The sequence below is a fragment of the Centruroides vittatus genome, unplaced genomic scaffold (assembly GCF_030686945.1).
Source record: "Centruroides vittatus isolate TY-2023 unplaced genomic scaffold, ASM3068694v2 contig_990, whole genome shotgun sequence".
Taxonomy (NCBI): Eukaryota; Metazoa; Arthropoda; class Arachnida; order Scorpiones; family Buthidae; genus Centruroides; species Centruroides vittatus.
In genome coordinates this window covers 112,950-139,431 of record NW_027122659.1, presented here as the reverse complement: position 1 = coordinate 139,431, position 26,482 = coordinate 112,950, and the positions used below count along the sequence as shown (strand labels likewise).

Genomic DNA, 26,482 nt, shown 5'->3' with positions numbered 1-26,482 from the left:
AAATGTAAATTTGGTTTATTTTATATTTTGCATTTCTAATCAGTAGTGTTGATCATATTTCAGTGAAAACAAAAATTATATCATTCTTAATCAGCTACACTTTCAGAGGAAGAAAAAAAGATTTAATAAAACTTTTCTATTTTATCATGAAAACGATATGAGATTATATTTTATTTCTTTTACATAAATATTCATAAAAAGTTTAATAGAATCAAACTCAGAAAACTGTTTAAATGACGTAAAAGCACGCACTTTTTCAGTAAGGTTGTCATAAGTATAAAACTTGGTTAGAAAAGTGCTCACAGGTGTTCTTTTTATGTCATTTACTCATAAAACATATCAACTAAAGATTTAAGTATTTCAAAATAACAATTATGAGCAATTACATTAAAAATGTATGTCAATTTAAACAATTTTCCCAGAATCAATATCAAATTACTGTTTTATCTTGATTCTATTTTTATTAAATTGAAAATTCAAGTGTCAAATAAACTTAGCCTACAAAAGTATTTTATTAATAGAACATTTTAACAGTATTAAAATTAAGAAAAAAAATTTAATATTAACTGTAAAATGTTTTAATAAAGTACTGAAAACAAATGACTAAATAAATAAATCTTTTATTTAATAAAATAAATTACAATAATTAAATAAAAAGCCATAATGATAATTGTAAAATGCTTCTGTAAATAATCTAATTTTATACATTTTCTCAGATATTTATGCTACATGAAATGATTACTTTGTCATTTTATATCTATAAAAATATACAATATTGAAATTATATGACAAATAAAATTGATATTTATCTTGAATATTTCACTTTAAATGTAACTTCTATTCATAGATTATTCATAAAATTGACAATATTCTTGACAAAATAAGTTTATTGTTAGTCTTATCTTATCTCAGTATTAAAAAATACTCAACTTTATTATTCTTTATCTAAAATAAAAAGTTTAAGATAACCAGAAAATAATTCTATCTTATGTACACTTTAAATCTGATTGTACTGATGTATTCAAAAACAGACCTATAGTAACTTATCATTTTTTAACAGATTATCTGTAGATAAGACAATAATACTTATAAATTTTGCTTACTGATGCTATTTTGCAATTTATTAAAAAAATAAAATAATGCTCTGTAATTTAAAACATTAAAATTTTAACCTATAAAATAATACAAATATAAACATCCAATAACCCAATTTTTAGTTTAATGCCAAACAATTGCGAGATTACATAGGTTTAGAATAATGCTACTAATTATTAATTAAAAGTCAAGTAATTTGATCTAGAGCTAGGCATTATTGGATGTTTATAATTGTATATACAGAAAATCCTCATTAGTTTAAAATTCAAGGGATGAAAAAATTGTGACTTCAAATTATCGAGTTTAGAATTATCCAAGATTTACATATTTTTATACATATGCCAAAAGCCATATAACTAATGTAATATATTAAGCAAACAAAATACAGCTATGTATGCCGAACATTATTTTCATTAATTAACAATAATAATGTAAATAAATTGCAGGTAAACAGCATGTGTCTGGTGAGAACCTAACAAGTTGCCATATAGGTTTTATAAAGAGAATCAGAATTCCTCAAAATGTAGCCTAAATTTTTTTTAAACTTTTCAAAAAATAGTAAGTTGCCCAAACATCAGATTGAAATATCTGTAGCTTACAGCCCTACAAATATCTCAATCTGTTTCTTGTAGCCAAATCTTGCAATCCCAAAAACCAGCCATATTTTATGAGATAACACGGTTTGGATGGAATTTTTACTTTGAATTTCAAAGTAGCCATATTTTGAACTAACCAAATTCCTTAACATGTAAATCTCTATATCTTGGCTGTGAAAAATAATACAGTTACAGACTAATGATTTCAAACTATCTGAGTTCAAATAAATGAGGATTTCCTATACACACCATGTTGGGGTAAAAAGATAGCAGACTGAGTGCCATAGTGAGATACAGACTATGGGTGCTGGAGTCATCTTCAGTTGGAGCCATGAGTAACCTGTATGGTTATATCTAAATTAATAGTTCTGGAAATAAAGATTGGACAGAGATCTGGGTTGGAAAACTGGCAACACATCTACACAGTAAGTGGGAGTTACAGATTCCAGTTCCACTTTCAGCCAATTCTTTTCTTCCATTATTAAATATGTCAAGAGATGGCACCTAACACCTATCTCTAGGCTAAATTACACTGTACTTGACTTTTAATTAAAAATTAGTAGTATTACTATAGCCTGATGTAATCTGGCAATTGTTTGGCATTATCTATAAATTTATAATATATATTTTAGATCAATATATTAATTTAAAAATAATGAAGGATTATGATAATCTTTTAAAATGTCTTATTTACTTTTTTATACTGCCTGTCTATTGTATGGAAGATTAAAAAATTATCTTCATAGTAAATAATAATATTTTTCTATTATTTTCATGGAATTTCCCATATTAGTTTCTACATATTTCTTCTATAAAAATAAAACATTACAACAAAGTTTTCCAAGCTGGATTTTGATTTTCATCTACAAAGTTTTTCAGAGGATTTTTCTAACAAGGTAGGATAAGAAATTCATTTTATGATTAATGAATAAAGTTCTTAAGATTATTAATTTTTTTTAAAAAGATTTAACAACTCAAGTTCATATCATGTACAATTCCCATTCCATTTACTAAGGGGCCGTCCATAAATTACGTAAGGGCGATTTTGGCCATTCTAGACTCCCACCCACCCCTGTGTAAGAAACCGTAATATTTTCTTTGATCCCCCCCCTTCCCTTCCCAATCTTACATAATATTCAGGCATAATTTTATAGAAAGATTTTAACAAAAATAAATTATTTTAATAAAACCCTAAAAACTTTAGGTCCAACATATATAATTATTAATTAGTTAATTAATATATACTATTATTTATAAAAGACTATGTGAACAAATTTAAAAATATAAAAATTTACTCATCAATCACACACCGCGCTGAATAAACAATAACGTCACACAAAAAAACCAAGAACGGTGCGTTATCACATATAATTACGATTTCGAAAACGTTTGTGTTCGAAAACCCTCTCTCACGCAGCAGCCTTAAAAATTATATTTATGACAACGCTATGCAAAAGTGAAATCAACAATAGTTGAGCAGTAAAACTGGTAGAATAAGATTATTTTACTAGTGTTGAATGCAGGTTCTCATCACCACTTAGAGATTTAACGTTTGCTACTGCTCAACTACTTACTGAGCATGTATAACCGGACAGAAACTGCCTCTTGCGTTTGCTGTACAGAAAACCTAGACACCGTCCACCATATGATCTATCATTGTCCGATTTATGATGAAGTTAGACTTATTCTGAAATTAGGAATATTTACACTTGGTTTCAGGTGGCCATATCCACTCGATAAGCTTGTTCAGAAGCCACTGTTTGATACTTTTTACAATTATGTTCAAAAAATATGGAAGAGAAGATTATTTATAATTTCTAATTTCTAGTTTTACATTTTAGTTTTCACTAAAAATCGAATACTAATTTTTGTTTACTTTGTATCATATATTTTGGTTTATGTATTCTTAGTGTTATATATCCATAGGAGTGGTGCACTTATTCAAATAAAAAAAAACAGTGAGAAACCCCTGTATGGCCTTTCTCCCATGATAAAAAATGTGTAGAGAGTGAGTCTGCTAATGTTATTATTCTATCACATCACATCTGATGGTGTCAGTATAACGAGCATTCTTAATAGAAACCACCAAATTAAAGCCAAATTCAAAACTCCACCACTCAACAAGATCAAAAAATAAAAACAATATATTACGTAAGACAAGATCTATTACCCCCTACCCCTGAGTAAGAAATTGTAAGAAATCCTTGACCCCCACCCACCCCAAAATACCTTAGGTAATTTATGGACAGCCCCTAAGGATGTTGTTTTTCCTCAAAGCTCTTTCTGCAGTTTTTCTGGCCTTGTCTCTATTGTGTCTTTCTTAAGGTTCTGGAAATTGGTTGATTGACTTCACACTTCCTATTTTGGCCCTCTTTCCAAAAGAGTTTAGACATCTCTACCTCTTGGCTATGTTGCTACCTTTCAAAATTGCTCACCCAGACAATAGGTTTGTTCCAACACAAGTCCTTGACTGGTTTGAATTTGAAACAACGCGAGGCTGGCACAATGTCATTTTACAGCCAAGAACTGATTAATGCACATGCCAGTTTTAAACCAGTTAGGGACTTGTGTTGGTAGACCTAATATTTGCAAGTTAGAATTTTAAAAGTACATTTTCTATCACTCTTAGCCTAAGTATGGGGGTGTGAAGTCAAAGTGTTTAACTGTTAAAATAAAATACTTGCAAATATTTTTATAAATTTATTTTGTCTTATCATAATTTTACAATTTCTACAAAAACCAGACAAAGTAATAATCAATCTGGACCACGAATCTAAAAACCGGCTTGTCCAGGTGAAAACTGAACTGGTGGCAACACTACTCTTGGCAGAGCTGACATCAACTAAATCAAAAGTCTATACTTCTAACTTCATTTATTTAGATTGAATATTTACAGGAAATATTAGTTGTATTAATTAGTTGTATAGCACTCATGCATACATGGAGCTATACAACTAATCACTTGGGAAAGTCCTTTTATCATTTCATCCCATTGTGTCTTCTTTTTCCTTCTCATGATTCCTTCTTTTTAAGTTGAATGTCCCAACCAACCAAAAGGTCAGGATTCCACTACATGATGGGGAGTCTCTTTGTTTCAGATGGATGATAAAGATAAAGGTACCAATGAACCAATTTATTTTTATATGTAAATGGTTTTAGAGTTGTTTACATGCTCTATAACAAAGAAGTCACTGCCATTCTTTGTCTACATTTGATCATTTAAATGGACTTTAATAGTGATTAATAGCATCAGACCCTGACAGTTAACTATAAAAAAAAGTGATTTAGATCAGTCATGAACAACCTGCAGCTCACAGGATACTGATATGCAGTCTCTAGGGTTTTGGCAACAATTTTATTTTCCTATTTTCTGTCTTGTGCTATTATGCGACCCTAAGTAAGCTGACATTCATGATGATAAACATTCAAACTGAACTTGACCAGTGAAAAGATTGTTTTAGTACTTGGTTTACTGAGTATGTTGGTACTGTAAGATACGCACGTGGTGAGTGATTCAACAAGAGAATATAACACACATATGTTCTCATCACCCGTGTTTATTTTCTTTACAGGATTCTTTTATAATTCTGACACTCCTCGTTCTTCCCGTTAACATATAATTCCTGCAGATACTCGGGTAGAATCGTTAAGCAACCTTGCGACAAAAAAATATTCATCGTGGTACAAAAATAAGGAACTACGACTAAATACTTAAAACTACTTATACAAATAAAAAAGAGAGAAGAAAAGATAGACAATAGGATAGTTGGATATATGATAATAGAAAAGAATGGGTATCCAAAGTGTCAACATCTTGGGATGATAGTGGCGCTTGCTAGATTATCAACTTTCCGAATTGCAGAAATTGTTGATTGTAGACATCTATCCGATTCTCTGAATAAGCTTCTTGAGGTCCCTATATCGGGATATATTTCAGATTCCTCTTGAATGCTAGCTTAGGCTTGTTGTCTCCTTTGTCCCCCAGTTGATGCCAGAACAAACTGGAGGTGTTCACAACACGTCCTATCCAGCGCCGGATTAAGCCTCTAGCGAGCCCTAGACAAAATTTAAATTGGGGCCCCATTTAAATAAGTTGCTTCTAAACAAATCTTATATAATGTGACATTAGCGTAGCTAGCATGGGTGACACCCGGTGCAGATATCGTGGTGTCACCCCAAGTCACACTGTAGTGTCACCCTTTTTAACTCTTTTATAAAACACAATTGAATTGTAATATCTTCGCACTCGAGCAACTTGAACGCTATATGGAATATGCGATGTCGCGACGTATAAGTTTAGATTTAGAAAAAAAATCATAACCATCCATACACCAGTACTACCACGAGACGTGGCCCTAGGAATATTTCTAGATGGTGCGAGAGATCCCGTCGCGTACTGTACATTACTTCTGACACACGGGTGGCTGTTGACTTTTTTTTTCAGGTAATGGCTAGTCGAGTGGAGCTTAGTAAGAAAAGAATTGGGTGTACTATAGATTACTATGTATGGAATTTCAGAACTTTGATTATATATTGGAACTCAGGGGACCGAGACGAGTTCAACGGTACCCTATTTTTGGACCGGAGACGAAAAATAAAAAAGTTATCATACCTTTTCACTTACCATACTTTTTTAATGCACTCACGAAGACGGCACCATAGTTGCTAGTACTGCCATCTTGCGGTAAAGTCTGCAAACCATGACGTCGGACTACGGTCATCTCCAGTAGAGTTAAACACGCGATACGAGAGTGGAGAGAGCGACGCGACTTCTGATCATCGCGCGATTGCCATTTCGGTTAATGTTACTTATGGCAGCAAACATGGCAGCCGTTCCAACTGTTCGTGCTCCCGACTGACCTCCCGGAGGGGAGCCGCCGGCAGGCCGCCATGTGCTAAATGTCACTAGTTATTGATTCACGGTAATTATTGAACAAAGTAAAAAAAGGGGGAAACGTCTACTAAAGGCAATTTTAATGGCAAGCGACGCGACTCGCTATCATCGCACGATCGCTGGAAAAAAGTATGATAACTTTGTTATTTTTCGTCTCCGGTCCAAAAGTAGGGTATCGTTGAACTCGTCTCGATCCCCTCAGTTCAGATATATATTCAATGTCCCGAAATTCCATAGATAGTAATCTATAGTATCCCCAAAGAATTGTTAAATACAGCCTTTTCTGTCCTGTCGAATTTCTTAAATAATTTTTAACTCGTTTTCAAACAGAGAAATCTTCTGCACTGAAGCCGGGCCCCTCCGAATTACGGGCCCTAGACATTTGTCTACTTTGCCTATTCGATAATCCAGCCCTGGTCCTATCTGTCCAACGTCCAAGCCAAAAAGTGACCTCTTGTCCTACACTTAGCCCTCAGGCTACCACCTTTTCTTTGTCTTTTAATTAGGTCACCACCATTTGAACAGGGAAGGGTTAGGGAAGAAAGAAGTTTCTAGGAAGTGATAGACAAAAGAAATAATGAAGAGGAAGAAAATGGAATAAATACTAAGAATAATATATACAACAATATACAAAATAAGGCATACAACCACAGTACTAAGTTCACTGGAAACCTATAAAATTTCTTTGTGTCCAGCATATAGAAATAGTTGTTCATCACTGATTTAAATAGTTTCTTATATTTTAGGTAGAAAAGAATTGATATATGTAATATATAAATGCATATAAAAAGCTCTAACATTTATACTTTCCTGGCTCTGTTATATATAACAGAGGGAAAGTATGGCAAACAATCAAAAAATGACCCCAAGATTTTCACATTGTTGGACTCGGACCTTGAAATGTTGAGAAATGCAAAATAATTCAAAGATTTTTTCTGTATGTATGGATGTTTATTTGTGTATTTTGTTCTCCTTCTTTGAGACTTAACTCCTGTGCTTTTTGTTGAAAATTTCTGAAATTTCGCAGGGTGGTTTGTGTATTAGGGGGACTGATTCTATAAAATTTTGGTGGTTAAAGATCAATAGGGTGGGAAGATAAAGGGGGATCATGTGTTATATCTCAAGTAAGGTTGCTCTTAATGACAATTTTACTCATTATTCAGTCATTGGCAACACAAAACTAAGAACAAATAAACTTATGAAATATGGATAACATATGTGATTGCATAAGTTCACCTATTATTCATTTATTTACAAATGGAAGATGAGACCTCAAAGGATTAATTTGTATATCTTATCAACCTTGTATCATTTGATTAAATCTCAAAACTGACAATTTTTGCATCTTAATGTATTGTAAATATATATATATATATATATATATATATATACATAATAACTATTTTAAAAATTATGTTTAATAATAAAATTATTTACTACATATAAATATTATAATGAATAAACTAACCAAATTGATAATATGCAAGAAATTATTTAATTTTACAAATATTTGAAAGTACTCCTTTCATTCTTTACATATTACTGATTTGGTTATTTACCCATTTTCATAAAATTACAGCTAAAAGCATTGCAAAATTCTTTAACCATTAATAAAATTGCATTCAAAAATTACCGGTAAATTTTGCAAAGAATTATAATAAATATCTACTTGCATTAACCTAATAACCAGAGTGTTAATGTTTTATACTATCTTCTTAGATATTATAATTCTATAGCAATGGTATTCAAACATTTTAACAGTGTGACCCCAAGGTAATTAGACCCAAAGATAAAAATTTAAGTATTGAACTGAAAAGCCTGATATGAAAACATTAAGAATTATAGAAAATGAATGAAATTATAGAAAACAGTTTAGTTACATATTATACTTCACATTAACAAGCCCATAAATTGTTTTTGAATCATAAAATATATAATTAACATTGGCAGATTCCAGATGGAAAGGTCATCAATTCTTATAGTATTGCATAAACTCCTTTTTATAACCTTTATTCCATTTAAATTTAAAAATTTTAAAAGTATACCTAATAGAAAAACAAATTAAATGCAATAAATTTTATATGAAATTGCAATATTAGCACTGACTAATACCAATAACAATGATTATGCTAGTAATAGCAGTCTTGTGCTTTGCATCATAAAAAAGTGGATACCCAAGAAAGTTGCAATTACTATGTTTTCTTTAGCAACTGTGGTCAATCTACAGATATCAGGTAAGTTTGACTGCCAAAGAAAAAATATAGACAATACTCAGTTGAAGGAGATTTAGTTTCAATCAAAAAAAACTTAATGGCTATTCCATTGTGGTTATTCTATGTTCATTTAAGTGTGAATTATCATCATCAAAACTATTCCCATCGCATTAGACATAATTGGAGTACCTCCAATCATCCCAAGCATGGTAGATTTACTCTTCATTTAAAGCAGAGCAACACATTTCTTCCTAGCCTGCTATCTGGGTAAACTAAAGATTTCTTGAATTTTTACAAGAATCATGTTTGAAACTTTGCTCCTCAGCTTTTTTGCCACTTTTGCGGATTTGCTAATGAGATTCCTTAGCATTTGTGTGTGCAGATCAGGTAGTCTTATCCATTTGGATTCTCTTTTTTTTAAGCACTAGTGACACTCCTCAATTTTCCTTCAGTGGTCTATTATTTTTTTTTTAAGAGATTAAAAGCCCCCACCAGTATATTAAATGATAAATATAAACATACCTACTTCGGTGTAAAAAATGAAAATGGTTGTTACACATTCACAGTATGATACTAAATCAGATATTGTCCAGGTAACAGGTCTGTGTTCAAGAATAATCTCAGCCAAGATCAAATTGACAGAACTGTGTCAAACTGCTGGCTAACTCATGGATGCCTCTTCAAAGAAATAGAAGGATTCAAGATTGTCACACAAGACTTTCCTACAAGAATCATCTTCAAGTGTTGTCTCAAAACATGCTTCCTATAGTTTCTTGTATTTATGATCTTGTCATAAATATTATACAAAACTATATGTCATATCAGGTACAAAACTGCAGCTGCATTTCTTTACATAGCAAGAATGTAACAAAAATGATGTCATGAACAGCTATCACTACATGTCACTGAATTATAGTTTAGAATGATTTCTGCCGAGCTAAATATGTAAATATGTAAGTAATCTATTCTTTAATTCCTGTTACAGCCAAAAGTAGTGTTTTAGTTAAAGAACTACTATATAACAAAACAAGAAAGATAAAGAATTAAATATTTCTCTTTCTGAAAATATGAACAAAGTAGAGACAGAAGATGGATAATAATGTTTAAGATATAGTATTTTCCTATTTTTTAGATGAGTCATTTTAGAAAATTTAATCCTTCTTAATCTTTCCATAATGTTTTTATCGACAGTCACTTCAACTTTTCTATTTTCACAGCATAATATCACATTATACATACAAGCATCCATTTTTGCTTTGCATATGTAGCGGACATAAAAGCTGCTTTATTTTTGCTGAAGCAACCCCTTGTAGCAAGTGTTTAGAAATGGTTTGCTACATGATAGTGCTTCATTTAGAAATGCTTTGCTGGTGTGAAAGATGTGCAAAATATGAACATCAAAGCAAGAGAATGAATTTTGTGTGATAGAATTCACACAAACTATAGCTGTCATGATATACAGTAATACTTTCAGATCAAATTCAGCAAATGTGCACTTCACATTGTGTATTGGGGGAAGTAGTTAGATCCACTGGCTACTTATGGCCAGGAAAAATCTACACTGTCCACAGACTTTTCAGAAGAAACAGTAGATAGAATTCAAGCCATATAAGAATGGAGTCCCAGAAAATTGACAACATGGGCTAGTGTACAACTGCAGGTGCCACAACCTATAATATGGCAAATCTTATGAAAGTGTCTACAATGTAAGCAATACAGACCACAGCTCCTGCAGATACTTACACCAGACAACAAGCTAAAATGCCAAAACTTTTGCATTTTGAAATGCAGGACAAGTTACAAGAACTGAATAGCTTCATTGACAGGCTACTTTCCACCTGAGCAGAAACTTAATAGTCAGTGTCAGGATATGGGACACACAAAACCCATATGCCATTGTGGAGCATGCAAGACTTACCAAAAGTAAATGTTTTTCGTGCAATGAGTAGATGCAAAGTGCACATTTCCCCTCTTTTTTATGGAGCCTATCATCTCTGACCACATCTACCTGGACATGATAACAGAATGACCTATGCCTCAGATGGAGGAAAAGCACTTCCCAATGAAGTCTTTCAGCAGGTCACAATTCCACTTGGATGTTTGTCAAAACTTGAATGTCATCCTACCAGGACATTAGACTGGCCATGCCAAAAGTGATGATTTCCCAATGCTGTTTTGGTCTCCATAATCCCCAGATTTATTACCCTGTCACTTCTTTCTGTGGGAATATATCAAGAACATCGTATATTAGCCCGAATACCATATCACCTGGATGACCAGAAACAATACATCTCCAAAACAGTGGAATCAATATCATGGAAATACTAGGATGTATATGGGTGAACTTGACCATTTTGACATCTACCATGTTACCAATGGCACCCACATTAAGCACTTGTAATATGCATGTGAAATGTGAAATTTGGTAAAATTTTTCTGTTTTTTCATTTCATTGCTGTTGCTGTATGTTATTTCAGATTCAATAAATTGGCTTTACTTTTTGAATGCATTTTGAATTCAAAAAGTATGATGCATCCTACATTTTGAACAACCTACATCAAAAGCTTGCGCACAAACACAAACTAGTATATATCTAGGAACAATACTACAAATACACCTCAGGTCATAGAAAACAATCATAGAAAACAACACAGAAAATACACTATGACCATGTCATAATCACAGACAAAACAAATCATCACAACAGATTAGATATCACATTCATAAACAAACAAAACACAATCACATACATCATAGACATAGCTGTACTAAACAATCACAACATACAAAATACACACACTGAAAAAGTTAATAGAACTCACACAAGAAATAAGGTATCTGTGGAGAGTGAATGAGATATTTATTGTACCTGCAGTCCTTTTTGCACAAACATAATACTACATACATTAGACAAAAGTCCAGAAACATTAAGGCTTCACAACAGCACATGCATCACACTACAAAAGGCTGCCATTCAAACGGATGTCACAGTCAAGAAATTAAATATAAACAAATACATATACAAACAGCATGTTCTGTAGCTATGCCTTGATCCTGGTTTGGCATAGCATTAGGCACCAGTAGATAAACCAAGTAGGATATACTTTAGGAACACCACAATAGTAATAATAATAATATGCTAAAATAAATTTTTAAAAATTAAATTTAAAAATTTTAATGTCAATGCTTCAACAGTTAACTGCTTAGCTTCTAAACCAAACTTTCTAAATAGTTATCTGAGAATAATTATATCAAAATCAGAAAATTATAGAAAACTTATCAGCATTTAAGATCAAAGTTCAAGTAGAAGTTTATAACAACATCAATTAAAGCCTTGATTGATGAACAAAAGTCAAGGCATGTGTGCACACGTCTGATGGTTTTGCAAAAAGCTGTGATGACAATGTGCGTGCGATGTGTAAAAACTTTCAATTTTCTAAACACACTCTTGGTGACTTTAGATTAAGAAAAAATTGTTTGATGAATTTGTAATGAGTTAAAATCAAATTACAAAATAATATTGATGATAACATGAAAAATTTATTGAAAACTGTTTTATATTGTTGAATTGCTATATTTTAATGGATTGTAAAGAATGATCAAAATAAAAGGATAATAAGGTTCAGACTTTTTCAAAGACAAATCAAAGTAAAACAAATTTAATATTTACTTTATATATTTTTGGAAAGGAACCTCAATCTTCAGAATAATTATGTAAACATATACAAAAACAGCATATAGTTTTTCAATTGTTACATAATTACATTTGTCAGAAACTAAAAATACTTATATTTCTGTATTGAAGCCAAATGATTTACTGGATTATTGAGCTAACTTTTTAAGGCTAATTTTAATAATTAAATAAAAAGTAAAATTAGCCTTAAAACAATCCAATAATCCAATAGAGCATTTGATTTTAATTAAAATTTGAGTTAATGAATATATAAACATTTCTGCATTGTTTATATTGTTATATGAATCTATATTACATATACTGTGTAGAAATATATCTGGATATAATACCCTCTTAATATGACCCTTACATTGTAGCAAGCATTGAAATATTAAACTGTTTTGATTTCTTCAAAAAATATATAGATTATTTTTCAAGTTTAACATTATGGAATCATTTTTACACATTTTGAAAATTAGAAATTTTATTCTTTTGTTTTGACACCCAAAAAATAAAAAACATTTTCTCAACTTGTAGTTAGAACATATAAAATGATTATGAGAAGAAAAAGTAATCTCAGAAGGTCATTGATAGATATAAAAATGCTTCATATATAGAATAATCATCTAGAAAATTATGCAAATCAACTGCATGCAATGGAAATCGTGAATTTTGCTGAATTCCTTATGGAAATGAGACACAAAAACACACATCTCCACCTGCAAACTTCATTCTGACTAATGGATTAATAAAGGATATATGTATGTATATGCATATACATACACATATCCCTATTGTTATATATAACAATAGGGAATTACAATAGGGTGACTCACCTAATTATATGCAGGTATGCTTCTAATAAAATTTTTAAAACTCCTTTCAGTCCATTCATTAAGAAGATAAGCATGGAATACATTTACCAACAATAACTAATTGATAATTTTTATAAAAATTGAAAGAATAGAGCAGTTCCTTATCAAAATAATGTATTTTATCTGTATGAAATATGTTGCTGCTTTCATTAAATGCAAGGTAACAAAAGAATATAAATTTTTTTTTGGATTCAACAATATTCTATGCCATTTTATATAAAAGAATTATTATTATTCCTATTAAGAGTACAAATATGTATATTTCTTCACTATTAATAATACTGATGATATTTAATTTTCATATAGAAAGAAAGCAGTGACTTAATATTTTTGAAAAAAAGTTTTTATTTATTTTTTAAGTTTATTTATTATTAAGTTTTTATTTATTTTTATTTATTTTTTATTTAGTTAGTTTGAATGTTTAAATGCTAAAACTATGGTAATAGAAAAATTGAAACAAATTTGACCTACACTTATTCCTTATGATAATCATTATTAAAGTTTTTTCTAAGTTAGGGGCTCGAAAAAATATCAACTATTCCACCACCGAAGTCATTATATCAAGTACATAATTGATATATTTCTTCTGAATTCTGCCTATCTTAAGATTGTTCTAATCTGTCAAAATCTTGTGTGGTATAATATAATTTCAGAACCTTATATAGCAACTGATATGTTTCAGAATTTTTTACCACTAAATTTCCCCACCTGGCTAAGATTCAATAATAAGAAGATAATTCAATAATAATAATTATTATCTTGCAGTTGGTGCTATTCTAGATGTAGGGGTTTTTATCCCCCAAAAATTATAAGTGTCGTTTTATAGCAAGGCACTAGTGTTACGAAATAGATATAACCTCCGTGCGACGAACAAGATCAACAATGAAATACTAACTAAGCATTTTGTACATGGAAAAAATTATAATTTGATGATAATTTGTATAATTTTTAAAAAAAATTTTTGTAGTTATGTAATGTGATATAATATATCAAATACATACGTTTGCAGTATTGCAAATATATATCAATGTTGAACAAATTAGATATTATTATAAGACGTCAATATTTTATAATTATTAAATAACAAAATCAACTATGTTGGTATCAACTGATTCTCCCCCTTGTAACAGGTATACCCTATTACAATAAACTTTACTTACTACTATATTTTTTTCCTTTGATCTATCAAGAGTGACAATCATATTCATAAGTCTATCATAGATATTTCCATCTATAGTGGCATCTGGAAAACTGAAAATTCTAATATGTTACAAGACATTTTAATATCTTCAAAACTGACATTTTGTATAGATTTCAGCAGACTGAAGTATAAATTATTTTCTACATACCTTCCTTAATATTTTGCTGTGGTTAAATATTATGAATTACTTAAATAACATTACTACAGAATCTTCGTTGATGTAAATATTTAAACAATATACAACTTCACATTAGAGAATACTTCTCAATTTATAAAATAATTCTTCTGAACACATTTTACGACAACAAAATAAACTGTCACAGTTGAATACTTCATACAGTCTGATCCAATTCAATTTTTCTATAACTTGTGATTTTGCAGTTTTTCTCAAAAATTGTTTCTATTAAATAACACTACTAAAGTTTTGATGCATTGTACAAAAAAAATTAAAAACCATCATATCTCTTTAATAAAAAATAACCATGTATATTGCTGCTATAACATATAAATATTACGAGACAAGTTTTCATGCTTTTTTTCAAATTATTATAAATACGAGATATTATAGAATGCATTTATTTTTATAAACTGGAAAAGTAAATAAAAAAGTAACAAAAATATTTGCTTTTTAATTAAAAATGTCAAGACGTTATCTGATTACTTTGTTGGAACTAAAGATAAGCACATCATATATTTTGTAGCAGCATTAAATCCTATAGCCAAATTTGCCATTACACAGTTGCAAATAATCTAAACAAATATATCTATATTTCTCAATAATTCCACTTCACAAATTTATTCTAATTCACACATGTAATCTCTTGTCTCTCTCATTCCTATTCATATAATATAATTTTTCTTTTTATGAAATCTAATTTGTATCAAGTTTCTTAATTATCTTCTACTTTTATTTAAATTGAATCCATATGCTGTAGTTATTTCAGCAATTTCAAAAAAAATTTACTAATCATTATTAATCTTAATATTCTTTTATGCTTTTCTTTAAGTAATTGCTGAAAATATTTTATTGAAATTCTTAATTTATTAAACTTTGTGATCGATATTTTTATCTATTCTATAAATATTATATTCTTTAAAATAAAGTTCTATTTTAACTTAAATATTATAAAAATTGATGTACTGTACATTAAAAAGACATTTTGGAGAGTCTGAACAGCTTTTATTTTTATCTTTATGTTCAGTTTTTTTTTAAATTTGTACTGTTTATCTTTATTTGTTCAATACTTTGACAATTCTGTATTTTTTTGATGAATTTATTTTGTTTGTTTCTACATTAATTTGTTGATAAATTGAGGTTAACCCAAAAATATTAAAAATAATATGTAAATTTTAGTTAAATTATTAAAGTTTCATCAAGTTTACCAAATATTGCAAATTATAAATACTTCTATAGCATCAAACAAATATATAAACATAAAAATTTAAGTTATAAAGTAATGTATATACAAACGGAACATACTACAACAGAATTTAACACAAAGAAACTATCTTTTTATTAACCCAGATTATAATAAAAATTTATTGCAAATTCTGTATAGGGATATATTACATCTGCTCAACTTTATAAAAAAAAGGAACTAATTTAAAAATTTAAAGATAATAACCGAGAAACATTTAACGTACTCTTTGAACTTAAATTACTTTAAAAATTTTTTATATTTTTACATTCACAGTTAGTTTATGCAGTTTATATAGAAATAAATAACCAAATCTGACAAAATAATTACATCACAGGCGATAAACTGCGAGATAACTGTTAAAAATGTAAACAAAAATTGAGATTTGAAACAAATTTTAATCATACATTTGTGAAAGAGTAAAAAAAACAAATTCTTTTTACATTTATATAATTTTTACTCTCCATCATAAACTTCCAAAAGTTTAATTTATAATAATTATGGAGATTAAAAATCAATTAAAACTGAAATAATTTCAGTATATAGACACAAGAGACTTGTAATAGACATGATAAACACAAAATGAAATGGACTAATTTAAAAATCAGCTGATAAAATGCAATTAAAATGGTTTCGATTCCTCTCATTAAAGGAAACAAGAATTACTCCACACAATTAAATATCATTTATATTAATTTCAGGGGTCAGAGGTCAAAAAATTTGAACGAGTGTGGAGTAATTCTCAAGAAAAAAATTATAAAATAAACTTAAAACACTCGAAAATCACTTAAAACAATTATTAGAGAAGAATAATCACAATAAAAAAGTTAAAAATAATGATTAATTAATTACTATAGATATAAGGTTTTATAATAGGAAAACGTAATAAATACCTCTCCCCACAGACACCGCTAATGATATGAACGATAACAGAAAACTTCAAAAGGACCATTTATCACTTTATATCAATAAATATGCCGTTTTAGTTAAGAATGATTGTGATAACCACAGGAAACAACACCCCTTCCTCCATCTTTGTTGATGGTTTGATAATTCGCGCAAAAGCCTCTTGAGGCGCGACCGTCGAAGGTTAAATTATTAAAGTTTCGTCGAGGTCGAGATGCTTTCCGAACGTTTATTTATTATTATTATATATGTTTTTTATGTCTGTTCAAGTATGTTACTAAATTTTTTTACGCGTGTAAACTAAAGATAGTACTGTATCTATAGAAATTTATTTACTTGGCTTTCCGTTCTTCCATATTTTTTTTATTAATTAATTTAAAATCCGGTAGCGAATTTTAATCGATACGACAAAAATTTTTAAACATTTTATATTAATTTCTGAGTATTTATAGATATTTATTTACCTAAATATATAAGAAAATTGAATTTATCGTACCATAGACATAAGTGATTTTCCATAAATGACGTCACTTCTTCCCTATTAAAGTACAGTCAAACCTGTTTTTATGGGGTAGTATATTAATTTTTAAATAATTAAATTAAAATTTTATATTTATTTAAATGGTTTTTTTTATACTGAACTGAAATTTCTATTAAATTTACTATTTAAAAAATCGTATACGCAATTGTCCTTTTTTTTTTCTTTTTATTTAAAAAAAAAACTTATTTTAAAATTTTAAATAGGTTTATAACTTAATTATGTAAATATATTTAAATTTATTTTACCAAAAAATAAAATTTCGCGTTAAAATTACACAAAATTTATTGATGTATTCACCTTTATAACGAGGAACCAGCGACGAATAAGTTAGATAAATAAATGATTTTTAAGCGTGGAAAATGTAATTTTTATTTAATTATTAAATTTTATCTTTAATAAATTATATTCACGCGTATGTTAAATATTTAAAATACTTATTTTTGATCGAATGACACGTAATATAAATTCATCCCGTTTGATCAATGTTTGCTATGTAAATATAATCGCGCATCTCATTTATACTTAATTATATTTATATATTTATAATTGAATTTATATTGTATATATAACTTGACTTATTCCATTTTATATAATTTACACTTAAAAAAAAAGTTTAATTGTTTAAATAGAAATATTCCAAAAGGAAATGTCTTGTTACGCCATGTATATTTAATCCTCAGATGGAATATGTCTTGAAAAGATCAAGGACAAAAATATTCATCTCGAATTTCAGACATTTCTATCGGATTTCGTGTCTTTCAATCGATATTATACAATTGAGATAGCGAAAAAGTCGTTTAGAAATATGCGGATTTTATTTATTATTTAATAAAATTAATGAAAGCGTGATAAGTTCGTGGGAAATTTCAATTCTTTTTATTATTATTATTATTATTAATTTAAAATTAATATCGACTTCCAAACTCTCCTATATTATGATGCAAATACTATATTGACCTGTCAACCTACATTCAATCATCACTGCAATGTGAATTACTGCAATTTCTATCTTAACTTCGAGGTTAGCAAAATAAAATAATAATAAATCTTTGTTTTCTATCTTTCTTCATGCGATTCCTAAGTTCTATAGACAGGGCCTTCGAGAGTTTGTACGGGTCATAGTGTATAGGGCTTTTTTGCTATTCATTTCTAAACAAATACATAAAAATCCAGTAGAGGGTTATGTTCTTTGAGGCCTTAGGCGCAATTTTATTATAAAGCCCTTTATGTAAAAGTGATTTTTTTAATATAAAAAAGACAATAAAATCAAGTTACGTCACTGTTCTTGCTGGGGTGCAAAATTATAGTTTTTCAACGTTCACTAAATGTTTACAGGGATATTATCTTTTTACTGTAATTTTTGAGGCCCTAAGCGCGCTTCTAGTGCTCCTATTGGATAATTATCCACTGATAAAATCCTCAGCTTCTCTCGAAGATCACATCTATAGGTATACTATGTAAAATGTATTACATATTACAACTGTAAAACGCTGTATATTAACTGAGTTATAATATATTTAATGCTGTGAAAAAGAATTATGAGAAATACAATAATTAATGACATTTTCACTTTGTCTCCAGCATCAATAAAAGTATAAAGTTTTAATCAGTAATAAAAATAAATTATATAATTTTATAAATTGATAAACATAAAAATATAACGAGGAAATCTTTAAATAATGGATATATATGAAAAGTGTGATTAATTACCATTATTCATGGGGTCCGTAGAAGGGAAAAATGGGACACTTACTCCCCTTAGGATTGAGTAAAACGTTCCATAAATTGTAATCGTGAAAGTGATCGTGATGTATACTTTCACCTTTGACCACGTAAGGCTTTGTCTGTCTTAAAACCCCTCCCAAAATTAAATAATTAAATAAAACTGTATTGATGTAATTATGTCTCCAAACTTTGCACTCCTCCCTGGAAACTTTTCTGCGACGCCCATGCCATTGTTTATCATGAATATATAGACAATGAATATACAGTAAAACCTGAATAAAACGGAAACTTGCCTAAACAGAAAAAAATATTCGGAACAGTACGATTCCGGTTTACACAGGTTTTACTGTACAGTACATGTTTATATATACAGCTGTGTTTTTATTAACACGAAAGTTTAAAAACTGAATTATATAATGCTTGGTTGTGCAATTTGACAATTTTTAATGAATAAATCAATTTAATCCTGTTTAAGTAACAAATTGACACCGAGTACAAGTTGACGTTAATTTAGCCAATGTATAAAAGCAATTCAGAAAATTTATTACTGTTACTAGTAACTTGATTAGGTTGATTAGATGAATGCCTTCATTTATCTCTCGAATATTTTAATTGAAAAATGAATTTTTCTTCGCGATATTTTTTAATGACTCGTTTACAGATTCGTGTGTAAATGTTAATAAGGCCCACTATATTCTGGGCTCCATACAGTAACAGTCGAATGGCCGAAGAGGAAAGGAGCCAAACTACTGCGCTGAGGGATCCGGAATCGAATCCGGATAGTCAGAACATCCCAGGAATTTATCGAGGTGGTCTGTCCTCCCGAATTTGTCAGGCCCTGGTCGTCCCCATTGTGGGCCTGGGTATGGAAAAAGCCTTCTTAGTGTAGGGCTGGGAGTTCGGTCGATAAAGTATGTAGTTTCTATGAACATAGTTTCTATCAACATTGATAAGTGGAGAATATAATTTTTATTAATATAAACTATAGTTACATATATTCAATAGCATAGTTCGTTTCAAATGAAACGGACTATGCTATTTGTCTGCCTATGCATTTAGCTGATTTACTAGGTTAATGCGCCCAGTGAAAACACTGGTCAAAATTTTCCGTATTCACAGGTTTCCGTTTTATAGAATTAATTCAGTAAAAAAATGTTTAAAAATATTAGTGTATGCAAAGCATATTATTCTTAGATAATTTATTGTACTATTTTTTGTTTATTTTAGATGCATATAATCTATATCACAAATAAATATATACGTGCAACACTTTATTATTTTATACATGAATATAATTTGTATAGAGAAAAATGTTTGTAGAAAGAACCATGCAAATTTGTATATTCATTTTGTATTCAGTTTCAGTAAAATATAATTCTCTGTTAGAAATATTTAAAAATATAGAAATTATTATTTTTTTCTTATTATATATTTTATAAAATATGGATGTACTAAAAATTATTAAAATTTTATTAATGAAATTAATCTGATACTGTTTGAAAGTAAAGTTTCAGTTTAGAAGTAAACATAATTTACAAAATACTGTTTTAATATTTTCCATTTCTTGCACATTTTCTTGCACATTTCAAATACAGTCGAACCTTCAGTAACGACCACCTCCTAACAACGGCTATTTTTTATGTTTCCGTCAATGGCCGTTGTTCAGAGGGTGACTGTATTTATCGTGCTTTAATCTGTAAAGTAGAAGATGTGGTTTTATTTGGTGGTAGAAAACTGTTTTGTTAGTTAGGTTTTGGAGGGATTTGCTGGAGTATGCTGTGCTGCAAACTATGATTTTTTTTTTCTGAATTATGACAGATGCATTCAAGAGTACGCACGTACTCTCAAGTGGATTTGATGATGCATACTCTTAGACATCATTGAGAAAAATGTTAAATCTATGTTTGCTAGTTATTCAGCCGTAAATAATGGGAGATTTTAAGAGAGAAAAGTGACAGAAAAGTATTTTTCACAAAAGAAATTTCGAAAATTTCGATTTAAAAAAGAATTACTTTACGTTTTCAAGCTATTTGAATACTATTTGATTCCATACCATTTTATCTCAAGAATTTTCTTTCAATGTAAAATCAATAACACACAATTTCAATACTCGTTTATTAACTTATCCTGTCTAAACTAGAACTTATTTTATAAAACATCAACTTTTTCATCAGGATAATGAACTTGCTACCCGATTCTCCCAAATTTTCTAATCTAGTAATTGGAAAATTTGAAAAAATTAGACTGTGGTAAAGCCCGTGTTATCTTTTATTAATGTAAAAGAAGTACAAATAATTCATCTGAAAACTATTTTCCCTATTACAGGACAAGTACAGTTACAACTTAGGAACTATTTATAAAGGGTGCTTATTCTTTCCTACCCTATTTCTAAGAGTTTGCAAAGTATTTTTTTTTATGTTAAACATCTTTACAATTATGAAAACCAAATATTTATGAATTATTACTTCCATTTATTATTAATTACAAAGTTTTAAGAAACAAACGATTATAAATTCATAGAATAATTTGAGAAACTCTCAGTAATTGGAGTTTTAATCCCTAAATCTCCCTTTAAATATAGTATATTATATTTAGAATTTTCTTTTTAATTTGATGGCGTGATAAGGTATAATAATCTTTATCAAGATAATTAATTTTGAAAGACTTGAAATTTTCCAGTTACTGTTTGATATACTGTTTAATCCGTAATCGTAGACTTGATTTAGGACAACATAAATCATGCTCATAGTACTCAGATCTAATAGAGCCGAATAAATTATGAGAATGGGAACACTAAGAGAAAAATATATACTAAATTTAGAATTTATTAAGAATATTTTTTATTCAAAATCAAGGATATGGAGCCCACGACGTTAACATAACTAGGAGGAGGCTAAAGCACCTTTGTATATAAATAAACGAAGAAAACATTAAATAAGTACAAGAAAAATATTTGTATGTGATAAATGAACTTATATACATGTACTGTACAAACAATATCTACGAGTTTACCATTCATCTACAACAGTAATGGTACAGGGATGAATTAGGCTCGCACGTTCTAATTCGGACCCTTCTAGTTACGCTACTAGTATACAGTGTAATATTTATAACCCCGAAATGACCTTTGACCCGGATACTAATTTTTATCTTATTATTAGGATTGTAAATGTAATATATTTGGGTTAATTTAATAAAATTACAAACCAAATACAGTATAATTTAGATGCACCGTAATACAGATTATAGTGCATTTAAATGATAAAATAAATTCGTTTTATTAGTAAATATAGGTTTAATTTATTTATAACTCAATTTATTCAAGTATATTAGTGATATAAACGTAATAAAAGCATTTAACAATGCTTAAAAATAAATATATAATTTAAAAATTAAATTAATATTTGTTGGCAAAGCTTCACGTTTTATAACAGGAGCACTGCAAGATTAAATTCATATTAAACAATTATTCGATTTATTTATGACATAAATGACTTCATGCTGCTTCTTCCTCGTCTTGAGCCGAACCACAAATTAATTTGACATACGAATCGATATCAATTAATCCATTTCTATCAATCGGTGCCTCTCGAAACACTTCGTCAACCTGATGAAGAAGGGAAATTTCTTTTAAAAATGCAGGGAAAAAAAGCCATAATATTTTAATTTGTAAGAAGAAAAAGAAAAAATTAATTACTTCTTCGTCTAATAATTTTTCTCCCCAAGTAGTTAAAGCTTTTCTTAATCTATTTGAACGAAAAATAATAATTTTTTGCACATTAATTCTTTAATTTTTATACAAAGATAAAATTTCGAAACTAATTAAAATTTTTATTATATAAATTAACGGAAATTAAACATTTTTTCCCGTGTATTCATACTTTATTTTCTCTATTTGATATAATTTAGTTTATAATTAGTCGAGATTATTTAGTGTAATATAAAATTAAATGAATTTAATATTGTTCTAAAATTAAAAAAAAAAAAAAAAAAAACATACAGCAACTAATTGTATAATTTTCCTGGCAAAAACATTAAAACTACTATGATATTTTATTTTAGAAATTTTTATATTCTTAATTATTATAAAATTTCAAAAAGCTTAATTTTGGAGGTAGGGATGGGTTTTATAAAACTTGTAAATGCTAATAACGAGTAAAATCGTCATTAAATCCGACTTTACTCGAGATACGACAAGCGACTTTTCTTTAGCACTCTCTTCATGACCTTTAACCTTCAGAATTTAATAGAATCAATTCCCCTAATACCCAAACTTCCTCGCAAAATTTCAGAAAATTGCGACAAAACACACAAGAGTTATTAAGCTTTAAAGTGGGTGGACAAAATCGTACCCCCCACACACACATGCAGACAAAACCCCTGAATTTCTTTTCATTTCTCGACGTTTCAGGTGTTTTAAGTCCAAAAACCTTGGGGGTCGTTTTTTGACCCATCCCCATACACTCCCTCTGTTATATAACATGTGGAAAATAATAAAATGTAACAATTTTTTATTCAGGAAATACGTGGTATAGCTACTAACTTTTCTTTTCAAGTAGACTTTACTTCAAAATAAAGTTTAATTGTATATCTTTGACATTTACAGCACTTATATCTCGAAATGCATTACCTCAACAAGAGATGTTTTATGTTCTACGAAATAATGAAGTTATTATCCAGTAAAAAATATCAAATGTCAAAGTCAATGTAACTTTTTTTCACTTCTAGAGACTAAGTTCAACTGAAACAAGGTTACGTGTGTGTAAGATGATATATATTTCCTAGGTATAAGCCATAAATCTTAGTCAGTTGTATGATTGATACGAAGTATAATTTGTACTTTCTTTACTTTAAATATTCAAAGAGTTTATATTTAACTATAATTTAACTAATGTACAGTACACTAGCAAACATGCCTTATCAATACTTAGACCCTATTATTTAACTATGATAAACATTTGTTTACATCATAATTAATCTTATCGTAAGTGCTAATATTTAATTATTGTTAGAGTAAATTAACTTATTTCTAAAGACAATAATTATATTTACATACTTATTTTCTGATACTTTTCCTGTTTCGGGTGTTTCAAATGTTTTAAATGCTTGTTTAACCACGTCTTCGGGATCAGAACCTAATTTATACCAGTAAAATCGTTTTACTATTATATTTTTTGTGTATAAATATTTAGATTTAATTTAAAATAATATTCTATAACCTGAAACACGTTCTCCAAAGATAGTTAAGAACATGGTAAAGTTAATAGGTCCTGTTGCTTCTGCTATCATTCCATCCAAATCATCCTCTTTCACTATTCTTCCTGGAGATTATTGGATAAAAATATTTATATTTTGAATTAAATTTTAAATTTTATAATCTAATTAACATATTGATTCGTACCGAGAGAATCGAATGTTGCTCTTAAGTCATTTTTATCAATAAACCCATCTTTGTTGGAATCAATAAGCTGGAAGGCCTGAAAATACAAATCTCTTAAGTTAAACAAAGATGGCAATGCCCACGTTTGAATGAGCACAATACTATTTATTATTCTAAATGTATAGAAGTCCTACATTTTGCTAGAAATTAGGCCAAAATTCAATCAGATAGCGTCACTAAAGATTAAAATAAACGACTCAGACACACGTATTAACGTACCCAAATTAGAATAATTAAAAAACTGTTTTTAAAATTTATGAAATTACATAAAACATTACTTAATAAATAATTAAAATCCCGTTTTATTAGCGATTAATATTCACGAATAAATCTCTAAATACAGTAATAACACTATTAACCAGGAACTGCCCTTGACCCAATAAAAACGGTGTTTTAATAGATGAGATCACGCAACTGTATGGCTAATATATGTCATTTCCAGATGGCATTTTCATTCATACCAATTTCTGAAAATCCTAATTTAAAAAAAATGATTTATTAAGAAGAATAAATTTTCTCTTTACATCTACATTATTTCATTACATTTATAGTTTCATTTATATTTTATCAGCATTTAATACTGTGGCGTACTTATGGTGGTTGATCTGGGTGTTGGATCCTCAGAGGCTTTAGGAATAAAATTTATAAAAAAATAAATAAATATTTTATTTTTATTTTTATGGATCACCCCCAGAGATTTTATATAAAATATAAATACATTTTTTTTATAAGTACCTCTTTAAATTCGACTATTTGATTCTGTTCAAACATTGCAAATACGTTGGATGTTGCTCTTTGAGCCTTCTTTTTCTGAGATTCTCCCTTACTCTTGGTCTTCTGAGACTTTTATAAAAGAAAAAAATAGTCATTTTAAATGAAACTGGAATTTTAACTGAATAAACAAGTCAGAAAAACATGTTAAAAACATCAAATTTACAGAGAAAAGTTTATTTATAGAAATTTTCATCGGTCATCAGTTAGCACCGAGTCATATAAACAAAACTTTGTTTACATGTTTAAAGCAACGGCTCTACATCTAATCGAATATTTGACGTTTAAATATTAAAATAATTTAGTATAACTGGTATAAAATTGACTCGGTTCATCCAACAATACACACAAGAAATTTGATTAAATACATTTAAAGAGTTTAGTGACAATACGAATTTGGCATTAAGATGTCCGAAACAGTAGGCTTTTGGTAGAAAATTTAATTGAAATATATGTAATATAAGGTTTAGTACGTACCATGGCTCCGGTATTCGTCTGACCACCACCAAAATGAATTTGTTAAGTGAAAGAACAGAGGTCGCTTCATCGCTTCTTCCGGTGAGTGTACCGAACGAGATCATTTGATACAACACCCCGATTGCCGAATATGGAGTTAAAAGTCGTTTGTTAAATGAAATTTACGTTCTAAAATCATTGTTTCCGTTCACATCATTGGCTAGTCCGTGGGTGACGTCAAAAATTCCGCGCTCCCGAAAGAATATTGTGATTGTAACGGAAACTAATGAGTGCCAAAACAACAAAATTTATTTTATTTTTTGCACTTATTTTACATCGATTATTATTTCTAATATGTTTTAAACACGAATTATTTTGGCAAAGATCAAAGAATTTAGTTTAGAAAGAATAAATATTCACCTTTTATGAGTTTATTTTACTTTTCGACTGTTATGTTTATATTTTCAATGTCTTCAATTCAGCTGAAGCAGACATTTTCGGGAATAAAATTGAACATGAACTATTCGGAAAATTTACCAACTCAAATAACAATTATATGTGTAAAGACTCTGCAAGAAAGAACCATACTTATTCTGTCAAAGTTTCGTGTTAGGTTCATTAGTAAATGCACGTAGGAACGAAGATTCAATAGTTTCTTTTTTAATGGTAAGATTATTT

The 26,482-nt window shown here is 29.0% G+C and overlaps 2 protein-coding genes across 3 annotated transcripts in view; both read right to left on the bottom strand.

Moving 5' to 3' along the window:
* Positions 1 to 17,033, bottom strand: part of LOC136986082 (TBC1 domain family member 14-like) — a 65,368-nt gene extending 48,335 nt beyond the window's left edge. The window contains exon 1 of one of the 2 annotated variants that reach the window (XM_067283540.1): positions 16,859 to 17,033. The gene's annotated coding sequence lies outside the window, so the exon portion shown is untranslated. The remainder of the gene's footprint in view (positions 1 to 16,858) is intronic. The other variant, XM_067283537.1, reaches the window with a different exon arrangement.
* Positions 17,034 to 22,589: 5,556 nt separating this feature from the next.
* Positions 22,590 to 25,952, bottom strand: LOC136986081 (myosin regulatory light chain sqh-like). Its single transcript, XM_067283536.1, has 7 exons — positions 25,826 to 25,952; positions 25,313 to 25,420; positions 24,539 to 24,614; positions 24,357 to 24,458; positions 24,194 to 24,272; positions 22,835 to 22,883; positions 22,590 to 22,744 (listed from the first exon to the last, which is right to left on the bottom strand). The coding sequence occupies exons 1-7, from the start codon at positions 25,826 to 25,828 to the stop codon at positions 22,634 to 22,636; spliced, it is 528 nt and encodes a 175-aa protein (XP_067139637.1). The 5' UTR covers positions 25,829 to 25,952; the 3' UTR covers positions 22,590 to 22,633.
* Between the last annotated feature and the right edge of the window lie 530 nt (positions 25,953 to 26,482).